Raw genomic sequence first — 21685 nt, 5'->3', positions numbered from 1 at the left:
TGTCATGTAAATCTGAATTTTTAATACTGTCTACATCACAAGTTAAGTAAGTTTAGTTTCTGTGACTTTTAAAAATATTAATTATGCTTTTTATTTTACAGGCAAAAAAATAAAAATATTAATTACGTGACAATATGTTCCTTCATCTGAATATTCAGCTTATTTTAAAAGCAAACGATTCTGTGAAAGACAATGGGATTAACACTGAACTACCTGGTATGCTATTTTAGTTCACCACTGTTCCCCAAGAATGTATTGTACTGTATGCAAATTAAGAAGTAAAATAAAAATCTTTACGTATGTGAAGATTTTGTCCCTCTCAAACTAGACAGATCCTGCCTCTGATTAAAGACCAAAATGAGTCTCACCTTTACACAAAGTGTTCCTTGAACATTTGGGGCCTCATCTACCATGAAGCAATGTTTAACTGGTGTGCATATATCTTGCTTCTCTAATGAAACAAGAAGGCTTAATCTCTTTGAGATTAAGAACAGGGATCTTGAGAACAGAAACTTTATTTACACTTCTTTGATAATTTTCCAATGATCTACCAACCTTGGCTCAAGGCACACAGGCGATCCTCATTAGCTGTTGATTAAAACTGCTATGAATGAATAAAAGTTCTAAAAATCAAATGGCCACTTGAACACAAAAGTGATTAAAACAGTAAATTTTATATTATGTACATTTTACCACAATTTTAAAAAACTAGCCAAAGTAAATAACATATAAAACTATACCAGATAAACTCCTAATCAGTAGTCCCAGCTGAGGATCAAGACCCTTAGTAGTCTTAAAACTGGAACCTCAGACAAACCTAAGAAAACCTGGTTAGCAAGGCAACAAGGCAGCTGTTGAATGGACAAATTTTTTTACTCAGAAAGCCCCCAAAATAACTTGCACAGTTGAAAAGGGTGCATGCATGCGTGCACGCAAGCACGAGCGCACACACACACACACACACACTTTCATGTCTCTAAATAGCAAAAGCTTAAGAGTCAATTCAATTTATAAATAGGAAAATATAAGAATTTGACTAAAATCCTAAGAAATTCTTTAGGAATGCAAAGAATGTTACAGGCTGAGATTTATAATACAAAGCCAGTGGTTTGGAAAATTCCATCCAAAGCACCTTTTATTGATCACTCTGTCCTGTACAGAAAATTAAGTCAAATACCTCATGAATAATTAATTCTGAAAGCCCAAATAGTTAATTCTAAATAGCTAATTATCAATGTGTAAAGTAGGGAAAACGCTTCCTTTTTCATACCTTGAATAAATCCTGGGAACAAGTCTAAGCAGCATGCTGATTTAATAATAAATTAACACAGATGACAACATCAAAGGTAGACAGGACTTCAGTCTGAACGGAGTGGTGGTAATTCCCTTTGAAGTCCAGACACAAGCAGAAAATAAAGTGACACTACAAAATTGTGTTTCTCCTCAAAACAGAGAAATGTAGAACACATAGAGCATCCATCTTTTCCACAAACATGGGACTTGAGTACACACCCAAACTGAGACTATCCAAGCACTCTGATCTTATTCAATCATCCTTATCCTCAGGCATGATTCAGAAGGAGAAACAAAGTCAAACAAAGGCTAACAGTGTATAGTCATGCTTCTTTCCTCTTTATCTGAAGCTCATTAAAGGAACCTCCAAAGCTTTTCAGAAAAAATGTTAACACCACTGATTCAAGCTAAACCATGTTACTGTTAGACATCAGGATGGTGGCGCTCTACAGCAGTGGTGAGGGGGAAGACAGACAGAGAAAGAGGCACAGGGAGCTTCTGGGGTTCTTTCTGATAACGCTCTTTTTCTTCATCTGGATGCTTGTTACTTGACTGTAACTTTGTGACTGTTTATCAAGTGTATATTTCTTTGTACTCTTCCCTGTATGTTTATCCTTCAATAAAAAGTTAATTTAAAACATTGCTTCTTCAAGATCACAGTTTACAATATGCTGAGTTTCATGAGACAGATGCAAAATGAGAAGCATAAGTACTCAAGAAGTATATTAAGATACTAATTCTTGGAGTATCAACTTGAGCTGAACTACACAAATACTGCCTTTTATTTGCCCCCATCCATCATTTTCACCATTTTGCGTGTTTGATATATGTCAGTAACATGGGAAAAGGCCCATATTATCAACTCTTTTATGGATCTAGTCAGTACTACTTATCTCACGCTTTCGAGGAATGACAGTGTCATTTTGGAATTTAAAAAAAAAAAACCATTTATACACTAAAATGTTAAAGTTTTTAACAACTTTTAATGGAAATGCTTATTTACTTTAGCAAACTGAGAATAAGTATTACTTACCTATTATTACGCACACAGGTTATTATACCACAACATCTTAGGGTGCTATTGTGGGTTCAATGGCTCAGGTGGTCCTTCCACCACCCTGCTCCTCTAGGAGATATTGTTAAGCCTTCAGGTCAACTGTCTCTACATTAAGTGACCCTTGACTGCTATGCCTCCAGCATATTACTTCTCTCTGTGGTAAATGGTCTACTTCTACCACCCCATTCCTACCTCTAACTGTTGCCTTGAATATCCTAAATCCTTCAGATTTTGTAAATTCCTCTGGTTATAACAGGAAAGAACTGAAGACTTTCTAAGGAAATCAAGTAATGAAACTTGTTAAGTGAATTATTTTATTGTAAAAGTACGTACTTTTGTGGACTATTTCCTTTCTACTAAGCAGTTTTGTTGCTTCTTTCATTGTTCACTAAATTTTTACTGAGCACCTACTCTTGCCAAGCACTGTACTAAACACTAGGGATATAGTGATAAACAAGAGACAATCTCTGCCTTGATGGATCTTATAGCCAAGTCCTATCTGCAGCTGCACAGCTTTTCAGGTTACAGAATATGAATAACAAAGAAACTAGGGTATCAATGAAGAGAAGGTATGTTCGTTTTTAAAACTCAGTTTAAATGATCCTTCCCTCTTAAAACATTTCTCTTAAGACCCGTTTCAAGGTTGGAGAGCTATTTCATAGGAGGTAGAATAACATCATATCTTCGCTGTCAGTATATGAGGACATTTTTTCTCTATGTCCCTTCCTAGACAAGATTTGGGGAGGGAAGAAGAGAAATGATCAAACTGTTATAACAGGACAGTAAGACATTTTGCTTCTTCCTTGGTTTTAAGTGAACATTAGTACTGCTAGAGTTTACAGCTTGGGAAAATCTATTTTTCTATGTGAAGTCCCCATCTGCTTGGAAAGAACCCTAGAGGACAAAGAAGGAAGAGGACCCAGAACAAGCCTGCTACACAATAGAATACTATTCAGGCATTTAAAAAAAAAAAAAAAAAGAGTAAGTCCTGTCATTCACAGCAACATGGATGGAACTAGAGGATATTAGGTTAAGTGAAAACAAGCCAGGAACAGAAAGTTAAACACATTGAGTTCTCACTCAGCTTAAAAAAGTTGATCTCATAGAAGTAAAAAGTAGAACAGAGGATACTTCAGGCTGGGGTAGGGAAAGGAAGGGATAGAGAAGGATTTGTTAAAAGATATAAACTTATAGCTAGATAGGAGGAATAAATTCTAGCATTCTATAGTACTGTAAGGTGACTATAGTTAACAATTGTATATTACACAGTTTCAAATAGCTAGAAGGAAGATATTGAATGCTTCTAACAAAAAGAAATGATAAATGTTTGCGCAGATGGATATGCTAATGACCTTGATTTGATCACTATTGTATGTATTGAAATGCCACTGTGTACCCCATAAATATGTATAGTCATTATGTGTCAGTTTTTTAAAATAAAATAAAATTTTAAAAAGAAGAGGAAGAAAAAGAGAACAAGCCTGGGGAAAAGAAGAAGGAAGTTGGGTGCTTAGAGCAAGAGGACTTAGAGGCAGGAAATGGAAGCTGTCATGTGGCACGGCACATTCAGAATATTAGCACAGCCCTGCTCAGAAGTGAAGAATATTACGTGTGGGGTTGGCAGGGCTGCCTGTATTATTTTGGGGAACCTTACCATGTGGGTAAGGCAACTGCTACAGCTTCGGCTTCCTATTGACAAGACAGTTCCAGTTTTTTGTTCATCCCCAAATTCCAGATCATCAATTGCAGACATAAAAAATTAAAGAAGGGAAGGAAAAATAAGGAGGTTGACCACTTCCCCAACCCCATTTTCATTTAGGGGTACTTAACAACCACTTGACTCCTTTTCTTTTTAATGTGTTATTTATTTAATGTGTGTTATTTTACTTTGAAAGCATCACTGTTTACTCTCAAAATGGAAACTAAAAGAGGGACAAAAGCACAAATGCAGTAACAACAAGGATAAAGAGTCTGAACTTCCCTTTCTCACCAACACAGAGACCCTCCCTACAAGTAGAAAGGGTGAAAGAGGAACGAGATATTTCAGAACTCTTTTTCAAGAGTAGTATATGGTTGTTCTTGGGTTGCAAACCATGTAATATATTAAGGGAAGTGATCTTTCAATTAGGCACATTGTATAAAAGGCTAAGTATAAGTTAAAGTCTCCACCAAGTTAAAACTTCATTCTCAACTGGAGTGGCAAATGGTTATCCGAATTATATAAGGAGCTTTTACTAAATACACATGTCCCTATCAAGATCCTAATTTAGGAGGCTGGGCAGGAGTGGGAGCAGAATCAGTAACATATTTATTTTGAAATTTTTCCCTGGGTAATTCTGATAAGCACCTACCTACTTCGAAAATTACTGAGTTGAAAAATCTACCAAATTCCCAGAGCCAACCTAGTCAATAATAGAGATCTAAGTATTCAACCTAAAGAATAATAGAATGATTAAATGAATATAAATTTAGATAAAAATACTGTTCCCCAGTATATATGCAATTAGAGAAAAGACAGGCTATGCCTGTTCTGTTTCATCTGATCAGGGCCTCAGGGACAATCTTCACTCAGGCCAGCGAAACCTGGGGTATACGCTTCTTTCATAGTGTAAGTGTGGGATCAGTACTTCCCCTAAGAGTGTCATAGTTTCCCCACTGTGGTGGTATTTGCCAGGGCAGAGTTGGAAGAATGAGCACTAAAAGCAAAAAATTTTTATTTTTAAATAAGAATTTAAAAAAAATTCTTATCTCAGAAAAAGTCACTAAATTCTTATTACAAGTGTGAAGGTGAATGCTGAAATTAACAATTAATGGAAAGAGGATTCTTTCTATCCAAGCATAAACACAACGTTTCTATTTTCTTTTTTACTGCAGGTAACTGAAAGATCAGGTGAGTTGTTAAAACTGCAGTGTTACTTAGGAAACTGGGCAGATCACTATGTCCTTGGGGCAGGAATGTACTTTTAGGGAAAAAAAAAAAATACTTTGAGAAATACATGCATGTTTAATAGAACCAATGTTGGCAAAAAATAACTGAAGTGACTGCGTTAAATTTGGAACAAAGATCTTTAGAGTCACTCCTAAGGAGAGAAAACAGTCTGTCTGCGAATGGCAAGCTAGTTTAAGGAATAGTTCACCTTCAAAAATCACTCATTTTTAAAGTTAATGAAAAGCTCATCTTTTTATATAGAATAAAAATCCTCAAAAAACTGGGTATAGAAGGAACATACCTCAACACAATAAAAGCCATATATGACAGGCCCACAGCTAATATCATACTGAATGGGGAAAAACTGAAAGGCCTCTCTTCTAAGACATGGAACATGATAAGGATGCCCACCTTCACCACTGTTACTCAATTTAGGACTGGAAGTCCTAGCTAGAGTAATCAGACAAGAGAAAGAAATAAAGGGCTTCCAAACCGAAAAGGAAGACGTCAAAGTATCCTTGTTTGTAGATGATATGAACTTATATTTGGAAAAACCTAAAGACTCTATCACAAAACTGTCAGTAGTGATAAACAAGTTCAGTAAAGTTGCAAGATAAAAAATCAACACAAAAAAATCAGTAGCATTTCTATATGCCAAGAGTGAACAATCTGAAAAACAAATTTAAAAATTAACCCCATTTATCGTGGCCACAAATAAAATTAAATACCTAGGAATTAACTTACAGAAATAAAAGATCTCTATAATGAAAAATATAAAACATGGATGAAAGAAATTGAAGAAGACACCAAAAAAATTGAGAGATATTCCATGTTCATGGATTGAAAGAATCAATATTGTTAAAATGTCCATACTAGCCAAACCAATCTACAGATTCAATGCAATCCCTATCAAAATACCAATGACATTCTTCACAGAAATAGGAAAAAGAATCCAAAAATTTATATGCAGCCACAAGAGACCCAGAACAACCAAAGCTATCCTAAACAAAAAGAACAAAACTGAAGGAACCACATTACCTGGCTTCAAATTATACTACAGAGCTATAGTAACTGAAATAGCATTGTACTGGCATAAAAACAGACACATAGACCAATGGAACAGAATAAAGAACCCAGAAACAAATCCACACATGCAGAGTGAACTCATTTTCAGCAAAGGTGCCAAGAACATATACTGGGGAAAAGACAAGTCTCTTCAATAAATGGTGCAGGGAAAACTGGATATCCACATGCAGAATAATAAAACTAGACCCCTATCTCTCACCATATACAAAAATCAAATCAAGTAGATTAAAGACTTAAATCTGAAATCTCAAACTATGAAACTACTATAGGAAAACATTGGGAAAAATCTCCAGGACATTCGTCTGGGCAAAAATTTTTTGAGTAATACCCCACAATCACAGCAACCAAGGCAAAAATGGACAAATGGGATCACATTGACTTAAAAACCTTCTGCACAGCAAAGGAAACAATCAACAAAGTGAATAAACAACCCGCAGAATGGGAGAAAATATCTGCAAACTACCCATTTGACAAAGGGTTAATAATTAGAATATATAAGGAGCTCAAACAACCCTGTAGAAAAAAAATCTAATAATCCAATCAAAAAATGGGCAAAAGATTTGAACAGATATTTCTCAAAAGACATACAAGTGGCAAACAGGCATATGAAAAGGTGCTCAATATCACTGATCATCAGAAAACTGCAAATCAAAACTACAATGAGACATCATCTGACCCCAGTTAAAATGGCTTACATCCAAAATACAACTAATAATGCTGGTGAGGATGTGGTGAAAAGGTAATCTTCGTACACTGTTGGTGGGAATGTAAATTAGTACAACCACTATGCAGAATAGTTTGGAGGTTCCTCAAAAAAACTAAAAATAGAGCTACCATATGATCCAGCAATCTCACTATTGGGTAAATACCCAAAAGAAAGGAAATCAGTATATCAAAGAGATATCTGCACCCCCAGGTTTGCTGCAGCCCTGTTCACAATAGCCAAAATTCAGAAGCAACCTAAGTGTTCGTCAACTGATGATGGATAAAGAAAATGTGGTGCATATACACAATGCAGTACTATTCAGCCATAAAAAAGAATGAGATCCTGTTATTTGCAACAACATGGATGGAAATGGAGATAATTATATTAAGTAAGATAGACCAGGCACAGAAAGACAAAAATCACATGTTCTCACTTATTTGTGGGATCTAAAAATCAAAACAATTGAACTAATGGAGATAAAGAGTAGAAGGAGGGTTACCAGAGGCTAGGAAGGGTAATGAGGGTGGTGGGGAATGCAGATGGTTAATATGTATTAAAAAATTGAAAGAATGAATAAGATCTACTATTTGATAGCACAACAGGGTGGCTACAGTCAATAATAATCTAACTGTACATTTTAAAATAAAAGTAAAATTGGTTTGTTTGTAACACAAAGGATAAATGCTTGAGGGGATGGATACCCCATTCTCCATGATGTGATTATTACGCATTACATGCCTATATCAAACCATCTCATGTACCCCATAAGTATATACACCTACTACAAACCCACAAAAATTAAAAATTAGAAAGTTAATAAAATTCAGTGTAAAAATGGTATTTGTTTTCTATACTTTTTCTTTAACACAAACAAGTAACACCAGGAAAAAATTTGATATTTCTAGGGACCAAAGGTCATATATATATTCCAATTATTCTGCTTAATTACTAATCTATTCATCTCAATTATTTTTAACAAAAATGTATGGAGGCCTACCCAATGTAACATACTATGCTGGATGTGCAGAGGGAGATAAAAGATGACTGAGCTGAGGTCCTGTCCCCAGGAGCTCACAACACAGTAGGAAGGCCAATTCCTAAAGAAAGAATTAATACTCCCAGACACTGAGTTGTAATCAGAGAACAAGTAAGTGCTAGGGTAAAAGGAGAAAAAGGAGGATTAAATCTAGAGATTTAATCCCTAGATTAAATGTGAGACTCCTTTCTCACATGTGATTTTACCTTTAGGGTTTACTGACATTTATTAAGCAGTCAGGAGGGGAAATATTTTCATAGACTTGCACCTGGGAAAAGATCTAGGCCTATGGCACTAGGAGCAGATAGGAAGAAAAGAAAAAAAAAAACACTTCACAATTATCATACGAAACAGAGGAGGCTTATCTAACAGGAAGCAATTCTAGCAATTCCACTAATGATTTTCACTTAAATCTAACCTCAGTAGTCTGTGACAAACTGCTCACTGGCACCTGAAAATTCTCCCTAATCTAATTCCCTTAGCTGGGCTAAAGTAGGCATATCTATGAAGCTGTTTCATGCCGCCCATAAGAGCCAAATCATTTCACATCAGTTGGAAAGATGGGTATGTTACAATGGAAAAACAGAGAAAGAGAAAATGCTTTCATCATTCCACTTAGGCAGTAAGATGCCAGCCAGCTGAGAGCCACTGTCAACGAGACCCTCCAATAGAGGACAAAAGATTCAAGAACTGTGTACTATACAATGGGCAATTCCAATAGGCTTGGGCAGCCTTATAGACAATACTACAGCAGAAACATTGCTTCACACACGTGGCTGAAACTGAGGCACTAAAGAGGTGAGAAAGCAACACTGTACTTCACAGCATCAACAGATACAGGACTAATAAAAGGTTCCTTCCCCCAAGCCCTGAGGTAAAACCTCAGGCTGTTTATTATGGCTCCAAAGGTCAAAATTAATAGCATGAAGTGAGTCTTCTTCTTACTCTTTGAAACTCCTTGTCAAGTGGCACAGCCAGCTGGGCACACAACTCTGATATGCAGATCATAACGTTTGTGAACAGATAAAATGAATTACAAATGAGCTCAGCCTATCCTATTTCAACTCTCTAATGGGCAGGAAGGTCTCTCTCTTTTTTTTTTTTAACCCCAACTCTGTCCAAATGCTTCCTCTTATAGACCATTTGAGGTCATTTAAGCACCTCAAGAATCTGTATTACATCTAATTAGCAAATGACTCTGGAAGCCAACTCAAAGTTTTTAAAATTGCAATTATCCTAAGGATGGGGTAGGGCAGAAACTACATAACAAAAATAATATTGGTTACCAGGATGCTCAATATTTACATATATTATTTCATTTTGGTCCCCATTCAACCAATTTAAAAAGTATTGATATTTCCATTTTAAAGATGTAGAAATTGAGGTATGGGAAGATTAAGTCATTTGCCTGGGTAAAGCCCAGATTCTTGCCCAGGTCTGCCTGACACTAATATCTACACTCTTAATCTCCTACCACCTATGCCAATGGACTATGAAGAAAGTAGAAGCTATGAAACTTTTCATCCATTCATTAAGAAACACGTATAACATTTGCATACCAGGCTGATATCTGCCATCCTTACCACAACTAAAAATAAGATTTCTCAAAGAAAAAATAGTTTATTTACAAAGGAAGCTGACCTATATGAAAAGAAGATATCAGTGCTTTGCTATTTCAGAGCTTAAAGAAAGAATAAATTAAAATGGTAATGCTTGACCAAATTATCTTCCAAAATAAAGGAAAGGTCACTAAAAGTTGACCTTTCCTTTGAGTTGGAGAAAACTAAAACACTGCCATGAAAAGTTTTTGCACTCAAAAACTGCAACTGGTGATTGATGAATCACATAGATGCAACTGACCTGTATGTAGCAATTGATAAATCCTAGCTATCATTTTCTTTGGTAATAATAGTAAGAAAAACTATCCTTTACAATCAACAAATCTCTCATTTTGGGAAAAACTGCTTGCAGCACTAGTCTCCTTATTACAAGTTTGTGACTGTGCCCTTAACAACACCACTGCCTCTACCAGAACGCCAATCACACCATCTGCTGTTTGAGCAGCAGCAATTCTTAACACCAATACCAGGTATCACACCTTTAACAGCAAATCCCAATACTAGCAACCAAAACAACCAAACCAAAACACTTGGTTTATGGATTTCATCTACACACCCAGCCAACAATCCAACTATCCATATATCCACCTGACAAAACTCTGCCCCTGATCCATTTATTAAGAACTATGTGCTGGGTACCGTGCAGATACTAACACTCTTCTCTACCTGCAGTAGGTTCTCCAAAGCTAAGAGAAGTCCAGAGGTCTACCTCCCGTAAGGAATGGTGCATACCATACCAAAGTACAGAGTTCGCACCAATTATGAAAGGGGAGACCCTATTAAGCAAATTACAAAGCACCAGTCACAAAACCATATGCATTTAGGACAACAGTTCTTAACCCTGGCTGGCATATTAATCACCTAGGGAGCTTTAAAATAATGCCAATGTCTAGGCCTTATTCCAGACCAATTAAATCAGAATCTCTGGAAGTGGGGCCCAGCACGGATATATTTTCTTAAAGCTTCTTAGGTGATTCCAACTTGCAGCCAGGGTTGAAAACCACCAAGTTAACTATTTCCAGAGTGCTATTCCTGAAATCCACAAATCTATTAGATGGTACAAAGACCACAAAACTCTCCCTCCCATCCACTGCACCTGTCATCTGGGCTGTATTATAACGATACATCAATAAAATGTTATTTTAATATTATGGTCCAATTATTTATTTGTTTATAGCAATGAAATATTAAACAAGAGAGGATTTTAGGTCATGCACCATCCTCCCAATGCCCCCCGCCCCCACCTATTCTGAGAACCAGAAGGGCATATGGTTCTAGCAGGGAGGAAACTGTTGAAAAGCCCTTGCTCTTGCTTGGGAGAATGGAATTGGCAGTGTCCAGGCAAGAAGCAGCCTCAGCTCAGTAACCTGACAGGAGGGAACCTTCATAGTTCAGGCATGATTATCAAACTCTTTGTGCTCTTAAAGGAGAGTAATTATAGGCATGTGAAAAAAGGGAAGCACTCCCTGAGGAACTCTTCCTCACATGCTTCCCAAGAGGCAGTAGGGCCATTAAAAATTCCATGATGAAGAGGAAAAACAGCCTGGGAACAGCCAGGAGGCAATACAGCAAATTAATACACCAGCCCTCCTCGGGGAAAGCTGTGATAAAACAGGAAACACTTCTCTCTTTGCAAAATAAAATTATACCACTAATGATAACATAGTCGCCACACACACACACACACACACACACACACACACACACCATGCTAACGATGCATGTGAAATTTCCAATGCTGCCCAGGTGCTTTGAAAGAAATGTTTCCCTACTACAAATAAAATGGGACAAGAAAAAGACACAATTTCCACTGGAAACAGTTTTTAGTATAGTCATTCACCTGCGTCTTCCCTGCCACTACTCCTTCACACTCCTCCTTGGTGCCAGGCTTTTGCTAAATGATCCACTCTTTGCAAAGCCTACTGCCCAGTTCCGAATCCAATCTCTTCAGTCTGCCACACTGGAGCTAGACGGTTCCATCTTCACTAACCCCTTGCTGGGGAGGAACGATTACAAAGGAGTGACCAGTTGCCCTGCGAGCTCAGTATGTCATCATTCACATTTTCTAAAAATTGCATAGAAATCACTTGCGCTGATCATTTCCCATGGAGCAGTGGTTGCCAAGCTTTATTGATGTGCACCCTCATGAGTAAAAAATCTGAAAAAAATTATGTATGTAGTACATATACATAAAATATAAATACGTGCTACTAGACACATATGTATAATTTAAAACAAAAAAAATTTTGAAGCAAAAGCTATAAATAAATGTAAGTTTAAAAATTTTCTTCCCCTTTCCCAAAGAACCTTCATGTATGCAACCCACTTGGTATCTACTGCCCTGGGTATGACGTCTAGAAGTAAGGACAAAGACGATGCATGATTGTCCACATTCTCTTTCCTTTGCTTTCAGCAATGGTCTAAAACAATAAGCAATATTACCCTAGAGCTGAGCACACCAGAAGCATAGTAGAGACTTCCTCAGGTCTCCAAGTTCAGCCACAAACACTGCCAGGCAAAAGAGTGAAGACAGTGGTATGGATAATGAGATACACAAAGAAAGAAGAAGCTGATGCCTAGTCCAGCCACAGGATAAGGCTTTTAAAGGAAACAGGAAACCTGACAAAAGTACAAATACTGATCTCAGCACAGCACAGCTCTAGGTAGCAGAGGTAAAGAGAGGAGGGAAAGTAATCCACTTTCAGCATTCTGACATGATATCATGCTATTCAAATCATTTTCCCAAACAGTATACACAGACATTATTTTATTTGGTATTAAGACAAAAAGCTAAAGGACTGTTTTCCTATGGATTAAAATCCTGTTGTCTTCTATGACAGCTTGAGCACAACCACCTCTAAAAAGATCTCCCTGAGCCTTGACATTAGGGGCCCCTGTTCTGTGCTTTTTCAAACCTTTATTGTAGTTGTCAACTTCCATACCTGACTTTCCCATGAGAATGTAAGCTCCTTGACGGCAGCATCTAAACAGAGCTGGCTCATAGTAGGGTTCCAGCAAACGCTGAATGAATTAATGATGAATAAACATCATGCTACTGAAGGAAAGGCCTTACTACTAATAGTTTATATCATTCCACAATTTTCCACATTCTTTTCTTTTTTTTTTTTTTTTTTTGAGACAGGGTCTCACTCTGTCATCCAGGCTAGAGTGCAGTGGCATCATCACAGCTCACTACAACCTTGACCTCCTGAGCTCAAGCGATCCTCCCACCTCAGCCTCCCAAGTAGCTGAGACTACAGGTGTACATCACCAGACACAAATGATTTTTTTAAAAAAATTTTGTAGAAACAAGGTCTCACTCTGGTTCAACTTTTTTTTTTTTTTTTTTTCTTTTCTGAGACGGAGTCTCGCTCTGTCCCCCAGGCTGGAGTGCAGTGGTGCGATCTCAGCTCACTGCAAGCTCCGCCTCCCGGGTTCATGCCATTCTCCTGCCTCAGGCTCCTGAGCAGCTGGGACTACAGGCGCCTGCCAGCACACCTGGCTAATTTTTTGTATTTTTAGTAGAGACGGGTTTTCACCGTGTTAGCCAGGATGGTCTCGATCTCCTGACCTCATGATCCGCCCACCTCGGCCTCCCAAACTGCTGGGATTACAGGCTTGAGCCACCGCGCCCGGCAGTTCAACATTCTTAATAACACCATTTGTGATGGTCTCTCTTTTCAAAAGACATTCCATACAGAAATACCACTTCTTCAGTAGAAAGACCTGGCAGTAGGTTATGGTGCAAAATTTATTATTATAGCCCATAGTAGAAGTTCTAACTGTATCCATGAAAGTAACTTCTTTGTGCAGCCTGAACCTCAAAAGCTATGAACATAACCATTTAAGAACTTATTAGGAATAAAAAAGAGTCATCAGAACCTTGGAAAGAAATTCTTTGTGCCACCAGAAACAGTACAACTTCTAGGGTCCAGCCTATTAGCTACTCTTTTCTGCATAACAGCCCTGTAGGGGGTGCTACAATTAAAACCATATTTACTTCCCATGTCACCTAAAAGAATTTATATTTGTAAGGAGTCATTCGTTTGGCTAATATATATTAATGCCTAACAAGTCCCAGATACTGTGTTAGGTGTTATGAAGTTATCAGGGAACAAGACAACATCCCAGTACTTTGAAGCTTATATTCTAGTGGGAGAGACTCAGGGATAAGGTGAAAAAGAAAAAAATTAAAAAAGAAAAACCAAACCAACTAAAATAAACTAATAAGCAAATCCAATTCAGACTGTGAGAGAGCCATAAAGGAAACAAACAGATAATGAGCAGGAAGTGCTGGAGGTGGCCCCTTAGACGGCATGGTCTGAGTGGTCCTCCTTGACGAGGTGGCACCTGAGCTGAGACAAGCAGCAGCTCAAAGACAGTTTTCCAGTCAAAGGGAAGAAGTGCAAAGGTTCAGCGGCAGGAAAGGACTGCTGCAATTTTTGAAGAACAAAACAGAGCTCCCTAGTACTGCTGGATCTCTCCCCCACAGAGGGAGAAAATTATACGAAAGGAGGCTGTACATGTAGGGAGAAGTCAGATTATGCAGGGTATTGCAGGCTCATGGCAAGGAACATTAATAATGTTGTTTGAAGATGGGGCTTTTAGCAGCAGAAATAAAATGAAATATGAGCCAGAAGACTTAGGTCAAAGTTGAGACTTAATCACATACTAGCCTTGGACCACAGGAAAGATACTTCACTGCTCTGCCTCAGTTTCTACATCTGTAAAACATCTATTCACCTCAAAAGATTGTCAGGATCAAATTGGATACTGTACACAAGCATACTCTATAATTTGAGGGGTAATAGAAAGGAATATAGTATTGTCCAGAAGCAAATAACCGCTACTAAAAGACAATTACCTGGCAGAGCAGTGTGCTGGTGAACACCTTCGGTGAGAAGCATCGGCAAGAACATCCAGGGAGTAAAGGGGAGACAGGGGATTGAACTGCAGGAATGAATAAGACTATTTTAGTAAGGCTTACATGAAACGGACCTGATCCTAAAGGGTAACCTACATTTGATTACTTTTCCCTTTTGACTATCCAACTCTTTTGTCATACCAAACACGGGCACTGTTCAGTAAAGTCACACATATTTAATAGTGTGCCTATGAATGTACCAAACCTGATCTAGCACACCTCGAAAAAAAAAAAAGCTATTCCTTATTAAACAACAATTTTTCAAAAACTTCTGACATACAATAGTCACTAAAATGGCAGAAGACAGTTTTTTCCACATGATATAACAGGAACTTGTGCCTGCTGATTATCAACTATGTATCAGCCCTTGTTCCCAAGAAGATTAGCATGAAATTACCTTTTCATTTCCTTATCCTGGCAAATGTTTCCAAGAATAACCGGTTGACACATAACAGCGGCATAGTATTGTGGAAAGAGAACTAGACTAAGAATCAGAACACCTTTTAGTTCCAATCTACCACTGAGATACTGGGTGTTAAAAATCACATAACCTCTGAGCTTTACTATCCTTATCTGTTAAATGAATATATCACTATCTGTCTTACCTATTCACTCCATCACCTAGGCTGGAGTGCAGTGGTGTGATCTCAGCTCACTGCAACCTCCACCTCCCGAGTTCAAAAAATTCTCCTGCCTCAGCCTCCCAAGTAGCTGGGATTACAGGCGCCTACCACCACACCCAGCTAATTTTTTTTTTTTTTTTTTTTTTGTATTTTTAGTACAGACAGGGTTTCGCCATGTTGGCCAGGCTGGTCTCGAACCCCTGACCTCAGGTGATCCACCTGCCTCAGCCTCCCAAAGTGCTGGGATTACAAGCATGAGCCACTGTGCCAGGCCTGCCCTACCTATTTTACAGGGTTATTATGAGGGCTAAATGAAATATTGCTTTCAGAGTATAATTTCAGTTTCTCATCTGCAAAACATCTATTTGACTTCAAAAGGTGGCTGTGAGGATCAAATGAGATCCCTCACTTTATGTTTGCTAGCTTTCTTTGGACTTTTCCCACAACATAATAGTCCTCTCCAAAAAGTTTAGAACTTAATACCCTCTGACATACAAAGACTGGAAGAACCCGGAATGATGACTTCAAACATGTTTTATGAGAATACAGACTAAGCAACTGTTCTATCTGCCACAGAGGTTCCAATCTTGGTTCTATTAGCTGTATCACTTTGGGCAAATAGTTTGAATCTTATAGATCTCCAGTTCATCATTTGCAAATAACGGATCTGGACCAGGTGACTGCCACAGGTCCCCTTCTGCCTTTAGATCCTCTGATGCAAACATGATTAGTGCTCTAGCTTAGTGTTCCGCAAACTGCAGTCTCTCACATACCACCTTCATGACTTTCCTCATCTGCCTACAACCTGTACTACTGTTTACTTATTATTTTTCCTCATATCAATTATTTTTGCTCAGCTTTGTCCTTATTATATTTCCGTGAAATAACAGGCTTGATACCATAATTACATCTTTTCCAATGTACACTATAATACATAACTTAAAAATTGGGCATCTATATGCCATCTAAAATCATCTCATACATATATACCAGTTATGTCTTCTACCACTCTAGTTCATTTTGAAACAGCGAATTCATAATGAAGATTCCAAGTCTAAAATGTGGATCATGTGTATCAACTCAATAAGCTAAGTTGTTAAAAAAAAAAAAAAAAAACACAACAAACAGGAAGCCTACAACTTTTCACCTGTCAGTGTTCATCTATTTTACAACTAATCACCAAGATAATGCAATCCTCCAAAAAAATCACAAAGCTTCACACATAAAGAAACATATCGATAACCACTGTGAGTTAATTTTTAAATTGTGAGCCCTCCACATGGGCCTAAATATGCCAAGGGTCGCCTCAGGGGGTAGCCAGGGAAAAGACTAAGAAGGAGAGGCTCTAAGGCAGGGGTCCCCAACCCCGGGGCCGCACAGCAGGAGGTGAGCTGTCAGCAAGCAGCTGCTCCCCATCGTGGGCATTACCGCCTGAGCTCTACCTCCTGTCAGATCAACAGCCACATTAGATTATTATAGGAGTGCAAACCCTACTGTGAACTGAGCATGAGAGGGACCTAGGTTGTGCACACCTTATGAAAGCCTAATGCCTGATGATCTGTCATTGTTTCCCATCACCCCCAGATGGGACTGTCTAGTTGCAGGAGCACAAGCTACATTATGACCAGTTGTATAATTATTTCATTATATATTACAACGTAATAATAACAGAAATAAAGTACACAATAAATGTAATGCATTTGAATCATCCCAAAACCACCCCCCTCACCACGCCCCCAACCCGGGTCCATGGAAAAACTGTCTTCTACAAAAATGGTTCCTGGTGACATAAGGTTGGGGACCACTGCTCTAAGGCTTTGACCCCACTTCACCCAAAGCAGCTCTACCTTCTGCTTCATACGTTTAGGCTTCAACATAGTACTTCTCAACGCAGGATTCTGATGTTGAACTAAACCATATGCAAATCAGATTCATTCCGCTTTCTTACTGCAAAGTTCAAAACTAAAATAAAAACAGGATTCCTATGAAATATATGCTACAAGAAACTAATGATCACAGTTGAACCTACAAAGAGGAATTAGCTGCAGTTTTTACCAGTAAGTATTGGATACTCTTAGAAAACGGTTCTCCAAGAAAATCAAAATAACAAGAAAGAGGAAACCTTACCTCATGTGCACAAGCAGAAATGTGAGGAAAATCAGAAGCCAACGCTTTATTCTTTCTAAAGAAAAGGAAACCAAATGATAAAATAAAGATGACAAAGAAAAATGATCTTACCTGATTTCGTTCTCTTTTCCCAGCTGATGGTAACCAGAAACTAAGGAGAGGGAGAGAATAACAGGAAAGAAAACAATAAAAGAAGTGATAGGAAAATTACAGAAGGGAGAAGAAGATAAGATGTTGGAATAATGAAGTAAAGACAAAGAAGGGAATAGAGAAAAGATGTAATCAGAGGAGGAGAAAGAGATTAAATGTATGTGAATGTTTTGCAAAAAAACCTCTTCAAAGGAAAAAGGCTTGTAATGGAATGTAAAAGACTGAACAACAGAAATAAACTCAAGATTACACTGTGACACCAATACTCTCTCAGCTGTGCAGTGACAAGAGTCTCAACTCATGAAGGGCATAAACCACACCCACATCTTTATTTTCTATGTTAAAATTAGCCCGAGTTGGATGTGCATAGGATCATAACTGGGTACTGACCATGATGCATACAAGATATATGAAAGAACCAACCATTTTAGGGGACAAGGCTGTCACAAGAATTGGCAGAATTATTTTCCTGTAGCTACATACAGGCTTCCTACAGCACTCACCACAGTAATTAGAACAAAAAGATATTTCACAGGTTGGGCACAGTGGCTCACACCTGTAATCCCAACACTTTAGGAGGCCAAGGTGTGCAAATCGCTTGAGCCCAGGAGTTCAAGACCAGCCTGAACAACATGGCTAAACTCTGTCTCTACAAAAAATACAAAAATTAGACAGGCGCAGCAGCATGCGCCTGTAGTCCTAACTACTCAAGAGGCCAAAGTGGGAGGACTGCTTGAGCCTAGGAGGCAGAGGTTGCAGTGAGCCATGACTCTGCCACTGCACTCCAGCCTGGGTGTCAGAGCCAGAGCCTGTCTCAAAAAAACAGATATTTCCCTATGAAAAGGTCTAAAAATGGGAAGAGAATATAGGAGGATAGAGGCAATCATCCATTTTGGAAAAAAAAAAAATTTAGAGACAGAAAAATTAGTTTAAAATAAACATCTTTACTGGAGGCTACTAATGCAGCATCTGTAGGTATAAAAAAACAATACAGTGAAACTAGTCTAGAAAGGAAAAGAAAATCACTGCCACAGGTTTAGGATGTTGCCATATTTAACTGTTACAACGTACAAATCTTTAAGATCTCTTTGAACTCTGAAGCCTGATTTCTAAGTTGCTCCATAAAACTCCCCTCTACCTCCTCCTCCAAGGAGCAGACTAGCACAGCCAGTAAATACATAAGCACTTACTCTTTCTGCCGAGGGTCACTAATGATATGGCTTATCCTCTCAGTCCCCAAAGTGTTTATGCTGGTCTCCTAAAAAGAAAAGGCAGACAAGAGTATCATCCAACCACAGAAACAAACATATAAAGTACAATATCAATCTTTCCCATAACTGTGCCAGCTAAGGCAACCTCAAAAGGCACATGTTAAAAGTCAATCTTAAAATAAAACAGCAACTATACTTCTTTTTATTGGAATCCATCTTAAAAGTATTACATGTTACCCTACATTTATTATTCTCTAGTGATCCAAAAGTCTTTATAAACACATCATAGACACTGTTCACCATATATGGTATTTTAATAAGTACTATACCTCCTGTAACTACTGAAGTATATAGGAGTAAAAATCCTTTTTTAGAAAATTCAACAGTAGCCAATTTTTAACAGGCCAACACACCAAGCTTCCTAGAGAGCTACGTGATTTGATTATAGTCCCAACAGCCTTCATCCTGGGACATTACCAAATCCTCACTGGTAAAACGTAAATATCTGCTGACTAAATATAAATACATCAAAAGAATTTTGTGACTTGCAAAAATTGTTACTCTGTACTTTGTCCCTCAAACATCATCTCATGAAATAAAAATAGAAATTTGTATAAAATTGATTCCTAAATTCAGGGTTCTCAAGATTATAGTGTAAAAGCTTACCCATAACACCACAAAGAGTTCAGAAACGAACCATTTCCAAAAAATTGGAAAACGGCAATCCACTCTTCATTTAACTTGAGTACATTCACAATGCTTACCTACCATGGCACCTGGGAAAGCATACCAACACACATCTGAGTAACTGTTGTGTTGAGAGAACACAAGTCACGGGCGTGAATGCCAAGAACATCAAGGCTGTTCTTCAAACACATTTGTGTCTGTATTCATCTGTGTGTGTGGACCGTGCTAAACATCAGGCTACACATTTCAGCAGAACTGGCTGTAGAAAAATTACTCTGAGGTCAGAGTCCGGGCGGTAGTGGAGTTAAATGAGAAGTTTTCATATACTATATTCTTCATGTTCTGCATTTCTTATAGCTATGACTCCTGGTCACAGACAGACATGGTAGGGGGGCCAAGGGAAAAGATGGGTGAAAAATGAGCTATTTGTTACAGCAGAAAAATTATTAACTTAAAGTGCCGTAATGTTTAAATTTACAGTTTATTACTGTGTAAATTACAAGCAGTACTTTGTGTAATTAGCAGCTCGCTGGCAGGGAGCTGTGAATGAAACTCATTATTTATGATTACAATTTAGAAAAGCAGAAGAGAGATGGGGGAGGGGGAAGAAGGGGGGCAGAGCGGTGACCTCTTCTAGAAATGATAAATATCCCTTTAAGGTGATGAAGATGAATTAAACAAGTAAATATTATCCTATTCATTTGAAATCATTAAAGGCACATCCAATAGGCCCTCATTCCCTTCCAGGCAAGCTAAAGGGAAACCCTCAAGATAAAGTGACTTGTTTCCATGGAAGTGGATGGCTCTTATTTTATAAGAGCTGAAAGAAAGTAACACAGGTGGCAGGGGGAACATTATCTGTCAAGCCTAAACAATAAAAGTAAAACCTCTCCTTCTTCCACCCCATGTACTGCTATTCTGCTAGCTATCCCTGTTAACAATAAGCTCCCAAAACAGCAAAAGCAGCGTTTTGTCTGTAAAATGAGTAATTTGAAAGGTATCAGTTTTCCAATAATCAAATGTCTTCTAATTCAAGATTTGAACTTGAGGCCGGGCACGGTGGCTCATGCCTGTAATCCCAGAACTTTGGGAGGCCGAGGCGGGTGGATCACCTGAGGTCAGGGGTTTGAGATCAGCCTAGCCAACATGGTAAAACCCCATCTGTACTAAAAATACAAAAAAATTAGCCAGGCATGGCGGGGCGCCTGTAATCCCAGCTACTTGGGAGGCTGAGGCAGGAGAATTGCTTGAACCTGGAAGGCAGGAAGTTACAGTGAGCCGAGATCGTACCATTGCATTCCAGCCTAGGTCACAGAGCGAGATTCCATCTCAAAAAAAAAAAAAGATTTGGACTTGAATTTAAAGATAAAAAGAAATAAGAATCTTGGGCTCGTCTGGAAATAAACAGCCTCATTTCTTTTGCATGCTTAAAACTTCAGAAAACTGTTCCCTGGTCAGACTATAAAACAGTATCCCCTTAAGGGAAGCCAGACTGTGGCACATATTGTGCCACCTAGCAGGCATTCTAAATGCTTACCAAGTGAACAAACAAATTAATGCTCTCAATGCCTCTCCCTTCCTTATTCTTTGCCCACCACCATCTTCTCTGACTGAGGATGAGCCCTGTCTTAATTTATTCCTCAATCTCAAAGTAGAGTAAAAAATAAAATTCAATAAAAATGTAAAAAGATAAAAGTAGACCTGGGTTCAAATCTCTATTCTACCATTCCTATCTGGGTAACATCAGACATTCCTTAACTTCTTCGAACCTAAGTTTTCCTCATCTGCTGAAGGTGCTTGCCCTTGTAGGTTGCTGGAAGGATTAAATGAGCTGAGTCCCTAGTAACATCCCTGGCAAAGGCAGAACTGAATAAACAGCAGATAGTTCTCCCTCATGGCCAAGGAGGGGCTCTTGAAACTCAATAACAGTTTTTGTTTTTTTTTTTTTAATGAATTCTAGGATGAAAGACCAAAATTAGGAAAGAACAAAGATGCATTCATGAATTCAAGAGGAGTCATAAAGAAGCCAAGAGTATTTTAACTTACACAATAATAACATAACATTAATCAAAAGTTACAGAAGACACAGCTCAGGCTTGTAGGTTTACAGGCAATAGACACTGTAATGACAGTGTTTTTTTTTTTTTGTCAGTACTTCCATATGAATTACGTTTCATCTTTTATTTGTATACCCATTCACATTCTACATAATGTTCACTCTTGTAAACTCCCAACAC

General features: G+C 38.1%; 1 protein-coding gene across 9 annotated transcripts in view; it reads right to left on the bottom strand.

Annotated features, from left to right (window-relative positions):
- Positions 1-21685, bottom strand: part of GPATCH2L (G-patch domain containing 2 like) — an 84585-nt gene that overhangs the window by 41076 nt on the left and 21824 nt on the right. For 3 of the 9 annotated variants that reach the window (XR_010150833.1, XR_010150832.1, NM_001242588.3), the window contains 3 exon segments: positions 18741-18808; positions 17401-17455; positions 14591-14676 (listed from right to left, as the gene is read on the bottom strand). Coding sequence is in view for 6 of the 9 variants with exons in the window: in NM_001242588.3 (NP_001229517.1) it covers positions 14591-14676; positions 17401-17455; positions 18741-18808 (209 nt within the window). In the remaining 3 variants the exon portion in view is untranslated. 9 annotated transcript variants of the gene reach the window in all.

Source organism: Pan troglodytes, chromosome 15 (genome assembly GCF_028858775.2).
Source record: "Pan troglodytes isolate AG18354 chromosome 15, NHGRI_mPanTro3-v2.0_pri, whole genome shotgun sequence".
Lineage (NCBI taxonomy): Eukaryota > Metazoa > Chordata > Mammalia > Primates > Hominidae > Pan > Pan troglodytes.
This window is presented reverse-complemented; position numbering and strand designations above follow the sequence as displayed.